We start from the raw sequence: 16,652 nt of genomic DNA, 5'->3' as shown, positions 1-16,652 counted from the left end.
TTTCTATTCAATTTCCTTCCTAAAAACAATAAATGTTCATACTTAGATTTATCTAACTCCACCTAAAAAAAAAATGTTATAATTTCAATTATAGCTTATTTGTTTGCATTTTATTGAATTGATCCAAACTAACCTTAGCGATTGTTCTTTTCCCTTTACAATTGTAGACATAATGATGAGGATTCATAAGATATGGGTTATAGAAGAGATCTGCAAAGAGGCACAGGGCTTAAAAGAAACCAAGTTGAACAAGAATTTGTTAAGAAGTGTTGGAAAAAAAAACAGATTTTTCAATAAATTATCATTTAATACCCACAATATACTCCTTAATGCTGATTTAAAAAATCTCACCAATATAAGGGTTCTCTATGTACTCTGCTACAGGGAATCTCTGTTCCTGCAGAGGTTCAACCAATGTTGAGGGAGTCGACAATGGTGACATGGAAAGTTATAACGATCCTATCGACTGAAAATTTATGGTTATAGTGGTAGATGTAAACCGAACAACACTGCACATCTTCCACTCCAATTACAATCATAAGATGATATTGTCATCCACTACACATCTCAATATCACAGCATTATGTAGAGAGGGCCAGTTGAAGGAGGCGCTGCACATTCTGCTTACCACACACAACCCCCCCGAAAACTCTTCTACATATCTTCAATTATTGCAGACCTGCATTTTCAAAAACACGCTTTCACAAGGGAAAAATGTCCACTCTTTCATCGCTCACAGGCGTTATGCGTTTACTACAGGCACAACTTTTCATAATAAACTTATTTACATGTATGCCAACTGCGGAAGTTTGTTGCATGCTCGTAAAGTGTTTGACCACATGAATGAACGAGATATCGTCTCATGGAACACGCTTATTGCAGCATACAGAAGACTTGGGTATCCTCAGGAGGCAGTCACACTGTTTCACCAAATGCAACGAACAGGTTTCCAACCCGATCAGTTCACATATGCCAGCGTACTTCCAGCCTGTGCTAAAATGGGGGCTTTGGAACAGGGCATGGATATCCATCAAAGCGCAAAGGATAGAGGAATTTTGTCGGATGTTGTAGTTGCAAGCGCACTGGTAGATATGTATGCAAAATGTGGAAACATAGACAAGGCAAGTGAACTGTTTGGCAAAATGCCTCAAAGAAATGTAGTATCATGGACTGCAATGATTGCAGGTTATGCACAAATTGGAAATGTTGAAAAGGCTTTTGTAACTTTCAAGCAAATGCAATTAGCAGGGGTTAAGCCAAATTCCACAACCTTTGCCAGTATCCTCCCTGCCTGTGCCAAAATGGGGGATTTTGAACACGGTATGTACATTCATCAAAGCATAATCGAAGAGGGATTTTTGTCAGATATTATAGTTGGAAATGCTCTGGTAGACATGTACGCAAAATGTGGAAGCATAGACAAGGCACGTGAATTGTTTGACAGTATGCCTAAAAAAAATGTAGTCTCATGGACTACAATGATTTCAGGATATACACAAAATGGACTTGTTGAGAAAGCTCTTGAAACTTTCAAGCAAATGCAATTAGCATGTGTAAAGCCGAATTCCACCACCTTTGTCAGCATCCTCCCTGCCTGTGCCAAAATGGGAGCTTTGGAACAGGGCATGGACATCCATCAAAGCATAAAGGAAGGGGACTTTTTGTCAGATATCATAGTTGGAAATGCTCTGGTAGACATGTATGCAAAATGTGGAAGCGTAGACAAAGCGTATGAATTGTTTGATAGAATGCCTCAAAGAAACGCGGTCTCTTGGAATACCATGATTGCAGGATATGCACACAATGGATTTGTTGAAAAGGCTTTAGAAACTTTCAAGCAAATGCAATTGGCAGAAGTAAAGCCAAATTCTACAACCTTTGCCACCATCCTTCCTGTCTGTGCCAAAATGGGAGCTTTGGAACAGGGTGTGGACATCCATCAAAGAATATTGGAAGGGAGATTTTCGCTAGATATTGTAGTTGGAAATGCTCTAGTAGACATGTATACAAAATGTGGAAACATAGACAAGGCACGTGAACTGTTTGATAGAATGCCTGAAAGAGATGTGGTCTCATGGACTGCAATGATTGCAGGATATGCACAAAATGGATTTGTTGAGAAGGCTTTAGAAACCTTCAAGCAAATGCAATTGGAAGGCATGAAGTCAAATTCTACAACATTTGCCAGCATCCTTTCTGCCTGTGCCAAAATGGGAGCTATAGAGCATGGTATGGACATCCATCAGAGCATAATGGAAGGGGGATATTTATCAGATATCAGAGTTGGAAATGCTCTGATAGACATGTATACAAAATGTGGAAGCATGGATAAGGCATGTGAACTGTTTGACAGAATGCCTCAAAGAGATGTGGTTTCATGGACCGCGGTTATTGCAGGATATACACAAAATGGGTTTATTGAAAGAGCTTTAGAAACTTTCAAGCAAATGCAATCTGCAGGTGTAAAGCCAAATCCCACAACCTTTGCCAGCATCCTTCCTGCCTGTGCCAAAATGGGAGCTTTAGAACAAGGTATGGACATCCATCAAAGCATAATTGAAGGGTGTTTTTCGTCAGATATTATAGTTGGAAATGCTCTGGTAGACATGTATGCAAAATGTGGAAGCATAGACAGGGCACATCAACTGTTTGACAGGATGCCTCAAAGAGATGCCATCTCATGGAATTCAATGATTGCAGGATATGCACAAAATGGATTTTGCAAAGATGCTCTCGAAACCTTTGAATTAATGAAGCAGTCTGGAACATATCCTGACATTATAAGCTTTTCTTGTGTTTTATGTGCATGTAGCCATGCAGGTTTAGTGGATGAGGGCTGTACATACTTCAACTATATGAGTAACCCTTATTACATCACCCCTACCATTGATCATTATGTGTGCATGGTTGATCTTCTTGCTCGTGCTGGCTATCTTGAGAACACCCTAAACTTTATTATTAAGATGCCAGTTAAACCTATGGTGGTTGTGTGGATGCGTTTTCTTGGTGCCTGTAGATCACATATGAATATAGGCTTGGGAGTGTTTACAGCGATGATGATTCTTGATTTGGATCCAGAAAATGCTGCAACTTATGTTATTCTCTCAAACATCTATGCAGAAGTGGACAGATGGGGTGAGTTTCAAATGGTAAGGAAACTGATGGAAGATAAAGGAATTAAAAAGATTCCTGGATGTAGCTGGATTGAAAGCCACAAAATGGTACATGTTTTTTGTGCAGGAGATAGATCACATCCACAGACACAAGAGATCTATGCAAAGTTGGAGAAACTGGCTTGTGAGATGAAGGCAGCAGGGTATTCTCCGGATCCAAGACATTTATTTAATGATGTGGAAGAAGAGGAAAAAGAATCATTTCTTGGCTACCATAGTGAAAAGTTGGCAATTGCATTTGGTTTGTTAAACACACCACCTGGAACAACTATTAGAGTTGTTAAGAACCTTCGAGTATGTGCTGATTGCCACACTGCAACAAAATTTATCTCCGAGATTGTTGCAAGAGAAATTGTTGTGAGAGATGTGAACCGTTTCCATCATTTTAAACAGGGGCAATGTTCTTGCAGAGATTATTGGTGATGCTAAATGAGATAATCTGAAAAATAGGTATGCACTAATGTGTACCATGTCAAACCTACAGCAATATTGAAGGGACAATGTTTTGTTTTCAGTTTCTAGAATGTTATATTTTCCATTTGTTGTTTTTGTTTGGAGTGTTTTGCAATCTAGACCACGATGTATTTGGTGTAATGGAGATTAGTGCTTATATACAATATTGGGGTTTCTGTCAGATACCTGTTTTATGATAACTATAATGTTTCATTGAATTGTTTTCCAGAAACCTGCATGTGTATGAAATAAAAAGCTGGAAGAGGTGGAAAATGGGGGAAAAAAACAGTAAGGAACACTTCAAGTAAATGGGAGAGGAGGGCACAAACTATCCCTTGCCATTTTGTATTGTTTTTTGGTTTGGATTAATGATATTATCTTTTGCCTGTCAGCCTAACCATTTGAAAATAAATGATACATTCCAGATTAAGTGTGTAATTGTATTGTAGTGCATGTAGATTTTATCTTATTTATGATTAGATGTTTCTGATGTCGCTTTCACATCCTTTGGTTGGTGAGATGGCTAATAGATTTGTAAATTCACAACTTTTTTTTAATTTGAATTCAATCTATTGATTTTCGTTAGAAATAAACTATCACATTTATATTTGAACAACTACAAAAAGATTACAATTATATTGATGTTGCAATCAGTACATATGCATGGCACTCGAAGTAATCATCTGATCCAAGGGATATTTTTCACTTAAAATTTAAGTATCTTCAATGCTCCAAAAATCAGCTCAACCAATCAGTGGTTGACACGTGGCATGTTGAAATTAGAGCATTTCAAACTGTTTGTCAAAATTGCTATCCATGGGTTTTGATTCCGTAACCTCCTCCTTACAAGTCGGCACTTCCACCGCTATGCCACATGTCCTATTTACTGTTTTAAGCGGTAAAGTTTGTTTTATGCAATGCGGATGGGGACAAAACTAGGGTGTGGCCCGCGTGGGGGTTGAGCCTGTGACCCCACATGGCCCAAAATAGGCTACAACCGATGCACCATTGAGGGCCTTGGAGTTAATTGCGGAAATCACTTTATTTAAACAATCTTCATCAACCAATCCTTATGTAAATAGGGGTCTTGGCAAAAACAAACCCCTAAAATATGAAGATTGATTGAACCCCTAAAATGGTAAAGGGATTTATTCGTAGTATATTGTTAGGGGAGAAGATTATTTTTGCAGTTATTTGTTTTAGCCTAATTTTGGCTAAATTTGTGTATAAAAAGGAGGTAAAAAGCCTTTGTAGAGGAGCAGGTGATGAGAAGGAGATTATGAGCTTGAAGATTTGTTCATTATTCCTGCACATTGGAGAATAATGTTGCCATTGCGCTTGAAGGGAATATCTTGTAACACTTGTAATTGATTTTGGAGCTAATCGGATCGGTCCCCCTATTGGAGCAGGACCCGGAGACGTAGTCCGACCCGCGGACGAACTCCGTTATCAATTGTGTTTTGTCTTCTATCTTTCTACTCTCTTTCTTTCAGTTCATTACCTTTATTATGCTTTGTTCATTTAAGCATTATTATGTTAATTCGCTCAGATTAAAGCTTTGAATTAACTTGTCTAATATTGTTAAGCATTTGTCTGTAATTGTCATAGATCCTAATCAGATCAAGTTTGGTATCAGAGCTTTGTTTGACTAGTATTGCAGAATTGAATGCTAACAAGATCCAAGATTCAACGAGGCGAAGGCAAGCTTGAAGAATATAATCCTGAGATCGGAAAACAAAGAACTAATCCACCATCACAGATGGAAGGAAAAGGTGGTGAAGAAGGTTCCGAAGATAAGAGTATTCAGAAGACTCTTCAAAATTTGGAAACCATTGTACAAGTTTTAGTACAAGAGAGAGAGGACAAGATGCGAAGACGTGCAACTCATGAGAACAAAGGGAAAAGACCAGGAGGTGACCATGAGCCTCCAAAAACACCCCCATCTCCTTCTTCTCCTTCTTCTCCGTCTTCTCCCTCTTCTACTCATTCTGAGTCTTCTTCTCTTTTCAAGAGTTCACATAAGCCTAAGATTAAATTGGATGTAAAATTTGATCTACCAAAGTATTGTGGGGAATTAAATGCTGAAAAATTAGATGATTGGATTCAACAGGTTGAAGTCTATTGTAGAGTCCAAAACCTCTTAGATGATGTCGATAGGATCCAGTTAGCTACTCTTCGGTTAGGAGGTACAGCTCTAACCTGGTGGGAGAGTAGAATTTGGGATGGGTCTTCACAACATGGTAAAATCAACTTAACTTGGTCAGACTTTGTTAATGCTCTCAAGAAGCAATTCTATCCCCTAGGCCATATGCAACAGCTAATGATGAGCTGGCAACTTTTTAGGCAAGGGAAAGGTCAGTCTGTCCAGGATTACACCCATGAATTCAGAAAGAAGGCTATTGCATTAAATGTTCCATTGTATACTCAGGACACGTTGCTTAAGTACATAGGTGGTCTTCACTCTTATCTGAGACATTCAATTTTGGTCTTGAATCCTAGTAACTTCGATGATGTCTGTGTCCAAGCCACACACCTAGAGTCAAGAGGTAAGGGTTCTTTTATTGATAAGTCTGATAAGAAGCCATCTAAGTCTGAGAACAAATCCCAAAACAAAGGGAAGGGGAAAAAGATAGCTACAGTGAAGAAAGAGGGTGAAAAACCCACATGCTCACATTGCAAGAAAGAAGGGCATGATGATTCTAGGTGCTGGAAGCTACACCCTGAAAAGAGGCCAAAGAGATATGGTGGAAACAAAGACAAACAAAAGACTGCTGCTATAGTTCAACAGGATCTTGGATCTGACTCTGGAGATGAGACAAAGATTGTTGCTACTGGAACCCAAGGTAAAGAAAAAGGTAGATCTCTCTCATCATCTACAAGTTCTTCTAATATAAGTGCAAGTACAAGTAAAGATTCTACTCCTAAGAATGATAAGCAAAGGAATGAATTATTTCATATTCAGGTTGTTATCAAACATACTAAAGTTGATACATTATTTGATACAGGTTCTCAAGTTAATTTGATATCTGAAGAAATTGTTAAAAAGCTTAACTTGACTACAACACCTCATCCGAAACCATACCCTCTGGGATGGGTTTGCAATGATGCACAATTGCAAGTAACTAAACAATGTAAGATAAGATTTGCTATCACTGCAAACTTTGTAGATGAAGTAGAAGCTGATGTAGTCCCTTTAGATATTTGTGGTCTTGTACTTGGGAGTCCTTATCTATATGATCTACAGGCTATATTCTATAGGGGGGAGAACAAGTATCATCTTTTTAAAGATAAGATTGAATACATTGTATGGGCACATAAGATAAAGACTAATCTTGCACTAGTTAATGCTGGTCAGATGAAAAGGTTGGTCAATTCTAGTAAGAACTTTGTGTTAATGCTTGTAAAAGCCAAAGAAGATGAAACATCTGAGGCATTTAAGGGATGTGATCCTAAACATAAGGCTGAAATGGTCAAAGTTGTTTCCGCTTACGATGACTTGTTTCAGGAACCAAAAGGATTGCCTCCTAAGAGAGAGATACAACACGAGATCCAGTTGCAGCAGGATGTGCCCCTTCCAAACAATGGCATGTACCGTTTATCAATCTTGCAAAATGAGGAGATTAAAAAGAAAGTTCAAGAGCTGGTTGAAAAAGGAGTTATCCGTCCTAGTACTTCTCCTTGTGGTTCTCCTATTGTGTTGGTTCCAAAGAAAGATGGAACTTGGAGAATGTGCATTGATTACAGAGCTCTGAACAAGATAACGGTAAAGAATAGGTATCCTCTTCCTAGAATTGATGATTTACTTGATCAGTTGAAACATGCTATCTATTTCACTAAGCTAGACCTGCGTAGTGGATATCATCAGATTCAAATTGCAGAAAATGATATTTGGAAAACTGCTTTTAAGACTAAACAGGGACTGTTTGAGTGGTTGGTTATGCCCTTCGGGCTTTGTAATGCACCAGCTACATTCATGAGAGTCATGAATGATGTCTTTCATCCTTTTATTGATGATTTTGTCATAGTCTACCTAGATGATATTTTGGTATTCAGCAAGTCTTGGGAAGATCATGTAATTCATGTTAAAAAAATCCTTGATGTATTAAGGAAAGAAAAACTTTTTGTAAAGATGTCTAAATGTGAATTTGCTAAGACATCCTTAGTGTACCTAGGCTATGTCGTAGGGAATGGTCAACTAAAAGTAGACCTTGCGAAGGTCGATTGTATTGTAAAATGGCCTAAGCCAAGTACAGTCACAGAAGTTAGGAGTTTTTTAGGTGCAGTTCAGTACTGGAGGAAGTTCATTGCAAACTTCTCTTTTATTGCTTCATCATTGCACACATTGACCAGTACAAAGGCAACTTTTCAGTGGGGAGGTCCACAACAGAAGGCTTTTGACACTTTGAAGGAAAAGTTGAGCACCACACCAGTTCTGACTTTACCAGATTTACATCAACCATTTGAGATCGAGACAGATGCTAGCGGGTTTGCCATGGGAGCTGTACTCATGCAAGGAGGTAAACCAGTCTGCTACCACTCTGAAACTTTTTCAGGAGCAGTAAGTAACTATCCCACTTATGATAAGGAACTTTATGCTTTAGTTCAGAGTGTTAAGAAATGGAAACACTACTTAATGGGCAAAGAAAATGTAATCCACACTGATCATCAACCACTTCAATATTTGCACTCATAGTCTAAACTGCAACAAAGTAGGCATTTTAGGTGGATGGGTTTTCTTCAACAGTTTCATTTGGTGATTAAGTATAAGAAAGGTGCCCATAACAAAGTAGCAGATATGCTCTCTAGGCCTCCAGTTAAGAATGCTTTGATAATCCTTAAAAATAGTTCCATGGTTCATGAAAGTTTTCAGGAACAATATGCTAATGATGAGAACTTTAAGGACATATATGCAGCTCTAATCCAGGGTAAACATGTAGAAGAAAAAGATTATTATGTGTAGGATAACTTGTTGTACCACTTGGGTAAATTTTGTATTCCTAAAGATGAGTAGGCACAGGTGATTCGAGAAGCACATACCTCTTTGATTGCAGGACATTTTGGTGTAAGTAAAACATTGGTTCAATTGTAGAAGTATTGTTATTGGCCTCGTATGCAGGAAACTGTTACAAAGTATATAAAAGGATGTGTAATGTGTGCAACCAGTAAACCAAGTAACAGGAAATTGGGTTTGTACACACCTTTACCTGTACCATCCCGTCCATGGGAAAGTGTGTCTATGGACTTTGTGGGGGGTTTACCTATGTCTAGGGAGGGTCATGATTATTTGTATGTTGTTGTTGATCGGTTCAACAAAATGTATATTTTAATGCCATGTAAGAAACAAGTCACTGCTGAACTGACAACGCATATGTACTTCCAATTTGTATGGGTTCATTTTGGGCTACCTACTTCTATTGTATCAGATCGAGATTCTCGATTCTTAGGGGAATTTTGGTCATCTTTGTGGGGACTCATGGACACCAAGCTGAAGAAGAGTACAACCTTCCATCCGCAGACTGACGGATAGACAGAGGTAGTCAACAGGACAGTTGTTCATCTGCTTAGAGGTTACTGTAGCAAGCATCCTAAGTTGTGGGATGAGAATCTTCATTATGTGCAACATGCTTATAACCATGCAACACATTCTTCTACAAAGAGGTCTCCTTTTGAGACTTGCTTCGGCTATTTGCCAAAGACACCAATGGACTTTGCTTTTGGAAAGGACGATGTTATAGATGGACGCCATGATGCAGAAAGGGCTTTAAAGTTCATCCAGAAGGTCCAAGCAATCCATCAGGCAGTAGAAGCACAATTGGAGCAGAGCCAAGCAAAATACAAGGCTCGCCATGACAAGCATCGCATAGATCATCATTTTCAGGTTGGTGACCGTGTTTGGTTACATATCAACAAGGAAAGGATGCAAGGTGAAGGTAAGAAGCTTAAGCCTATCAGATATGGTCCCTTTGAGATCTTGGAAAAGATCGGTACCAATGCCTTTCACCTTAATCTTCCTCCATATATGCAAATTTACTCAGTTGTAAATGTAGAAAATCTGAAGTTGTACGAGCCTCCAATGATATTCGATGAAGAGGCTAATATTCAAGTTCCTTCAGTTGATGACCTTGCACCTGAGTATATGTCAAAGCTTCCAGAGGATGTCATCCTAGACAGAAACATCAGATCTTCAAAAAGAGGTGGTGTTGAGTACCTTAAAGTGGGACGAAAAGGAATGCATCCTGGTAAGGCAAAATGGATGGAGATTGGTAAAGTGAGGGAACTATACCCTCACCTACTTTCTAAGTAATCAAGCTTTCGGAGGTCCAAAAGCTCTCTAGTGGGGAGGCCTGATCCAAGGGATATTTTTCACTTAAAATTTGAGTATCTTCAATGCTCCAAAAATCAGCTCAACCAATCAGTGGTTGACACATGGCATGTTGAAATTAGAGCATTTCAAACTGTTTGTCAAAATTGCTATCCATGGGTTTTGATCCCGTAACCTCCTCCTTACAAGTCGGCACTTCCACCGCTATGCCACATGTCCTATTTACTGTTTTAAGCGGTAAAGTTTGTTTTATGCAATGCGGATGGGGACAAAACTAGGGTGTGGCCCGCGTGGGGGTTGAGCCTGTGACCCCACATGGCCCAAAATAGGCTACAACCGATGCACCATTGAGGGCCTTGGAGTTAATTGCGGAAATCACTTTATTTAAACAATCTTCATCAGCCAATCCTTATGTAAATAGGGGTCTTGGCAAAAACAAACCCCTAAAATATGAAGATTGATTGAACCCCTAAAATGGTAAAGGGATTTATTCGTAGTATATTGTTAGGGGAGAAGATTATTTTTGCAGTTATTTGTTTTAGCCTAATTTTGGCTAAATTTGTGTATAAAAAGGAGGTAAAAAGCCTTTGTAGAGGAGCAGGTGATGAGAAGGAGATTATGAGCTTGAAGATTTGTTTATTATTCCTGCACATTGGAGAATAATGTTGCCATTGCGCTTGAAGGGAATATCTTGTAACACTTGTAATTGATTTTGGAGCTAATCGGATCGGTCCCCCTATTGGAGCAGAACTAGGAGATGTAGTCCGACCCGCGGACGAACTCCGTTATCAATTGTGTTTTGTCTTCTATCTTTCTACTCTCTTTCTTTCAGTTCATTACCTTTATTATGCTTTGTTCATTTAAGCATTATTATTTTAATTCGCTCATATTAAAGCTTTGAATTAACTTGTGTAATATTGTTAAGCATTTGTCTATAATTGTCATAGATCCTAATCAGATCATCATCTGATGAGGTTTATGAATTGATGATAGAGAAAAGAGAATAACATTTGTATATGTACCAATAAAATCACAATCACAAGTCACATTACATTGTAATTATACATCTATGGTATTACAAGATTGTGTATAGTGAGATTTATAAATTGATACATACGACACAGGGTTTGAATGTTGTTGGGAGAGAGCTAAATAGGGCATTTAATAACATTTAATAAGTTTGTGGAGTGAATATAGATTTAAAATAAGAACTCATAAGGATCAAGACTGTCATGTCTCATTTCCAATCAATCTAAGTCTATAGATATTAGGTTTGTACTTATGTCTTCTCTGTTTTCATTTGTTATGTGTTTTCCCTTCTTGAATATGCCATTTCTTCCAACTTCACTCTTCCCTTCTTGCTTTAGACTTCTCATCCATGTCATGCCTTTCGCCTTTTTCCCATCTCACTGTTGTATTTGTTAGAATTTCAGACTTGCACTTATCAACATGCTTATTGCTCATTGCCTGGCACCTCATCCTATGTTTTGAGTCTTGTGATATGGTAGACCCCTAATCCCCAATATTTCTTTCTATGCTTCCATTCCCCTCCCAGTTTCCTAGCATGCTTCATATTTTTGGCACTATCACTTTCAAAGTGGACTCTTTCCAATCCACATTCACTGCCAGATTTGAAGTTAGGGGTGCACACGGTGGCCAACCTATTATGTTGGTGGAGGATATAAAAGAGTGAACGTTTTCATATAGATCATCATCCACAATTAAATTCCTTTCAAAAATCATTTTGAGCACTTGTGTTTAAGCATAGGAACACTAGTGGTTTCAAAGATGTTCTCATTCAAAGTTCATTTTTTTAGCTTCATTGGATGCAAATTCCAATTCCAACTGCATTAATGCTTTGGCTTGGGATATTTTAAAATATAAGAATTCTAAAGAAACACAATGACATCCATAAGAGGAAAAATAGTGTTTCAATTATATTCATAGTATTGTCAAATTGACTACTATATCCATGTGTGTGGCAAAGCTAATAAATGACAAGAAATGTTAAATTTCATTTGATAGGATAGGAGATGAATAATTTTGTATTAGTTGCATATCTAGCAAATGCTAGTGAAGACTATGTTCCATATGCCACATCTATGATTGTTAACAAACCTTAATCACAATTATATAAAGAATCTTGAATTTGTGTACTTGTTTCATGTCAAAAAAATTAATAAGGTATTCAATTCATGTTGTTGAAAGAAATGTGAGTCATGTGCCTAACAATTTATCATATACAAAACATGTTGGAATGTTATCATATATAAAACAAAGGCAAAGATAAGATGGATTTTGGAATGAATCTAAAATGAACTTTAATTCTTTTTGCATACAAATGCATTTACAATTTTATATTTGGAGAGAAACATCAATTTCCAAGTCATTGTAAATCTAAATAATTATTTTATTCAATGCTTAAAATAGAAGAAGAAAATTTGTTATGAAGTACGTACTTTTCAACTAAAAATTTAATCACTTTGTAACTATCACTATAGTATCATACTTGAAGTCCCGAGATATGTCTTAAATTATAAGTTGAAACTTTATGTATGCATTGTAATAGTATTTAATATTTCAATTAAGCAACTCCATTGTCATTATTAATAAAAATATTATAAAACAATCCCATAGATTACAAAATTATAAAATTGGACAATATGGTAGTGGCTCTTTAAATCATAGGATATGTGTGCCATCACCAGCAAAATTTATTATTAAAAAAATCAACAAAGGGTTGTGCAATATTTAGGACATAAAACATGCAGAAATGTCTACCAACCACTCACATTGCAAACCACAAAAAGCTTGAACCAAATAAACATAAAGAAGCTTAATTAGAGTTTATAAGTTTCAAATGGGAGATTGTGGTTTCATTTATTCCTTGGCACCTAATAAGAAGAGTAGCTAGGGACTAATCCTCTCCAATGTCATGTTGTCCTAGTGCCTCTACCTTAATCTCTTTATGCTGAGGTTAGGTGTCTTAATATAAATTTCTACCAATCAATAAGAGAATTTTGTTTTGATGATTGTTCTTGGGTACCACACCCATTTACTTATTGGAACAAGGGGGAACCATTTATAGGGAAACCATCTAAATGATGATGGTGACTTCTATATGGGTTGTGCTTGCATATATTACCGTATCACTTGCATGGAGAAGCAAGGCAATAATGAGTCACCTTAGTCATAGTTCATGTTCTTAACCCTGGCATTTGATTAGGCCTAGTGATCTTGTAGCTATAGGAATCTAAGTTTATCTTCAATGTTTGATGTTGAAATTATAAATGGGCATATGAAATCACATAATAGTATTTTAACCTAAGACAAGAACACTTCATTGGAAGAATTAGTAAAATGATCATATATATACCTTCCGCTAGTTAATATAATTTTTTACATCAAAACGTACATGGATGATAATAAGTTGTCTTACAAAATGGATAAGTCCCAGCTTAAGTTGAAGATAAAAACAAGCTAGAATAAATGATTGATCATCTTTGATGTATTTTCTAATATGTTATATTCTAACATCTTATGTATGTCAAACCCAAAAGCCAACTTGCCTTTCTTAAAATAGTGTGATAGGAAGGATTGATAACTAGCTAATGTATGGAAATCTAAAAAAAGTTATGCTTAATGCATTTATCATGCAATGAACTATGCATTCAATATAAATCAATATCTTTATATAACTTTGATTGTGTATTTTCTTGAAACTAAAGACTTATGGCAATGACTTAAGATTTTGAATTCTAATTTATAAGGTTGTTTATCAATTCTAAGTGTTGAATATTAGGATATGAATATAGGTATATGCTCAAAGGTTAGTGGGCAATTCAATTTTTTTGAATAATATGATTCAATCCAATGTAACGAGTGATAGATTTAAATTCATTTTATTTTATCCCATTCAATGTCATCATCTTTTGATTGAAATGTTTAGATCACATGTGATATGGAAAGCTAAACTATCACAACCCTATAGAAATAAATGATTATTTTCTTTATAATATAATTTTCATGGTACTATGTAATGCTTAAGATAGCTAAGATCTACAATTGTCAAAGAGAGCATAGTAAAGATTATATATAGTTTGTCAAAGTGTTTAAATAATTCTATGTAGTATCTAATTTTATGTGTAATGTTAAATAAATAAACTAAAAAATTTAAGATTATGCAACATCTACCAATACCCATAACACATTATTTCAAAGGTAGCAAATTTTTAAAAAGGTATAAAATTTACTCATGATTAAACAAATACTAAATGAATTAAAGCAACCATTGATTATGTAATAACCCACTCTATGTAATAACCCACTCTACATAACCTAAGAATTTTTTACTATTATATATATATATATATATATATATATATATATATATATATATATATATATATATATATATATATATATATATATATATATATTCATTTATTTAATCATTTGTGTTTGATTCAATCACATACTCTGGGCATCTATCCAATTTGATAAGGCATTCATCCATTCGGGATGAGCATCTAACCATACGGGTTAGGCATTTGTCCATACGGGACAGGAGGTTTCATCTATCCAATACGGGATAGACATCTACCCAAATGGGGTAGGCATCTATCCAACTTGGGATAGGAGGTGCTCTAGCCAGAGACTTAGACTCATCGGGACCATCTGGGTCCCGAGTCACTCACTAATAACTACACTCCTCTAATAGGAGTGCACCGAGGTCACCGTCCTTAAGAGCAAATAAAAATAACATGATGCAATCTTGAATTCCACCTCGGAATTTGGCCTAAAGCCTCGAGAAGTCAAGTGAATCCATACGGGATTCCTTCCGAGTATGCATTAAATTTCTTTTTCCTTATTTCCCTTAACTTTCAATTAGGAGACTTCACAAACCATCTTCTTGCCTTAACCAAAATCCTAGACCCCATCCCCGAACGCCTGAGTACTAGGGATAACTTCGTCCCTAGACTGCCTACATACCCGTTTCGACATGGGATCAAGGCGTAAAGTATGTAGTTTTGTTTTCTAATCTATGGTTTAATGTAAACTGTTTTGATGGGTACGCAACCCTTTTTAGGGTCAATGTCCCATATAGTTTCTCTGCAGTTGCTACCAATGATGGTAGCTTTAAGCAAAGGCTCAAGGTGGCCTATTGCTTGTGGCCTAAAACAACTAGGTCCTAATTCCTATCATAAGCATCACCCTTGACCCAATTATCAATCGTCAACAATCTTCAAGATTAAGCCAAGTTTCAAAAGCATTTCACTCAACCAACCCTAAAGGGGTTTTCTAAGGTTTAACTAAGCGGATGTAAATTCATATAAATATTATCGATCCAAGGGGGATTACCCGCCCCTTGGATTTTAACTTCCATGTGACCCTTATTACTCCCTGACAATTTATAGGGACGATGCCACATACGTCATTGATGCAGGTTTATTAGGCGTTAAGTGCAGTAGTTCAACACGATGACATTACCCGTAAGTGTGACCCAGAGGCACCGTATATACTGAACGCTGCTAGGTTTTTGTTTCCTTCACCTCTTGTTTAGTTATCTATCTAAGTACTAATGAGAGCTTAACATTACTAAGCTTATAACAACTTATGAAAGAACTGGTCAAAATAATCATTAACTTATCACAACAAATGTAAATAACTAATTTCATGAAAGTAGGGTAACATTAAAAACAAATAAGCATTCATTCACTATTTTGAAGATTATCCATTAGAATGAGAAGGATTATTGCATCTAATTCCTCAATTTGCATAATAATAATAAAGGAGTAACTTGCTTGGAGACAATAAATGCATAACTTAGCAATAACAAATGATCGTTTCCTTAAATAAGGGTAACTTGAAATTTAAATATTGAACCATTTCCTCGAATTATCGATTGGTTAAGGAGGCTATGATTCTAAACGTTATCTCTTGGAAGGAATGTTCCTAAGGAAATTAGAAAATTTGATAATTAAATTAACTTAATTGTCTATTATAAAATGTCATCCAACTAAACTAATAAGTCTTAAGCCATTGGGAGGAGACTAACTATAAAAACTAGTCACAAATCAACTTACAAATTTAATTGCTTCTTCAAAAATAACTTCAATCATTTGAAAGTATAAATTCCCCAAACAATTTAGGTTTATATTATATAACACAATCTATATTTTATTATTATTATTATACAAATCCAAAAAAAAAGTCTCTTCAAAAAATTACTCCATTCTTTTGAATAAATTAAACCCCTAATAGCCTAGAATTAATAATCATTTATATATTATTAAAATAAATCTAAATCTATTAACACAATTATTTTTATCTAATTATATAATTACAAAAAAAAAATCATATTATAATTAAAACTTGGTATAAATCAAAATTTTAAATATATATAATTTTTTTTAAAAAAATTGTATCACCGCTTTTAAAGCGGTAGTTGAGAGGGAACGGAGAGGTGGGCACGTGGGACCCCACCCACCTCACCTTCCTCTCACGCAATGCAACAATGATTTCATTCCAAATTAAAATTTAATAACGCCCGACAATATTAATTTCGCATTGAATTTTTTTATTGCAATTTATAACGCCGAAGTCAGACTATCTATCTATCTATCTATATATGTTTATATTTATATTATAAAAATAGATTTAATCTAGGCTTAAATTTTTATTTTTTTTTGGTAAGTGCTATC

The 16,652-nt window shown here is 36.0% G+C and overlaps 2 protein-coding genes across 2 annotated transcripts; both read left to right on the top strand.

The window, feature by feature from the left end:
- The first annotated feature begins 323 nt into the window (after positions 1 to 323).
- On the top strand, positions 324 to 4,044 carry LOC131042842 (pentatricopeptide repeat-containing protein At3g24000, mitochondrial-like). Its single transcript, XM_057976166.2, has 2 exons — positions 324 to 3,623; positions 3,856 to 4,044. The coding sequence occupies exon 1, from the start codon at positions 477 to 479 to the stop codon at positions 3,594 to 3,596; it is 3,120 nt and encodes a 1,039-aa protein (XP_057832149.2). The 5' UTR covers positions 324 to 476; the 3' UTR covers positions 3,597 to 3,623; positions 3,856 to 4,044.
- Positions 4,045 to 9,327: 5,283 nt separating this feature from the next.
- Positions 9,328 to 9,930, top strand: LOC131858555 (uncharacterized). Its single transcript, XM_059211835.1, has one exon. The coding sequence runs from the start codon at positions 9,328 to 9,330 to the stop codon at positions 9,928 to 9,930; it is 603 nt and encodes a 200-aa protein (XP_059067818.1).
- The last annotated feature ends 6,722 nt before the right edge of the window (positions 9,931 to 16,652 follow it).

The sequence above is a fragment of the Cryptomeria japonica genome, chromosome 9 (genome assembly GCF_030272615.1).
Source record: "Cryptomeria japonica chromosome 9, Sugi_1.0, whole genome shotgun sequence".
NCBI lineage: Eukaryota > Viridiplantae > Streptophyta > Pinopsida > Cupressales > Cupressaceae > Cryptomeria > Cryptomeria japonica.
Note: the sequence above shows the minus strand (reverse complement) of the source record. Positions and strands in the feature narration are given on the sequence as shown.

Coding starts and splice junctions, on each gene's coding strand:
- LOC131042842 (XM_057976166.2), top strand. CDS start 477: ATGGTTATAGTGGTAGATGTAAACCGAACAACACTGCACATCTTCCAC.
- LOC131858555 (XM_059211835.1), top strand. CDS start 9,328: ATGGACTTTGCTTTTGGAAAGGACGATGTTATAGATGGACGCCATGAT.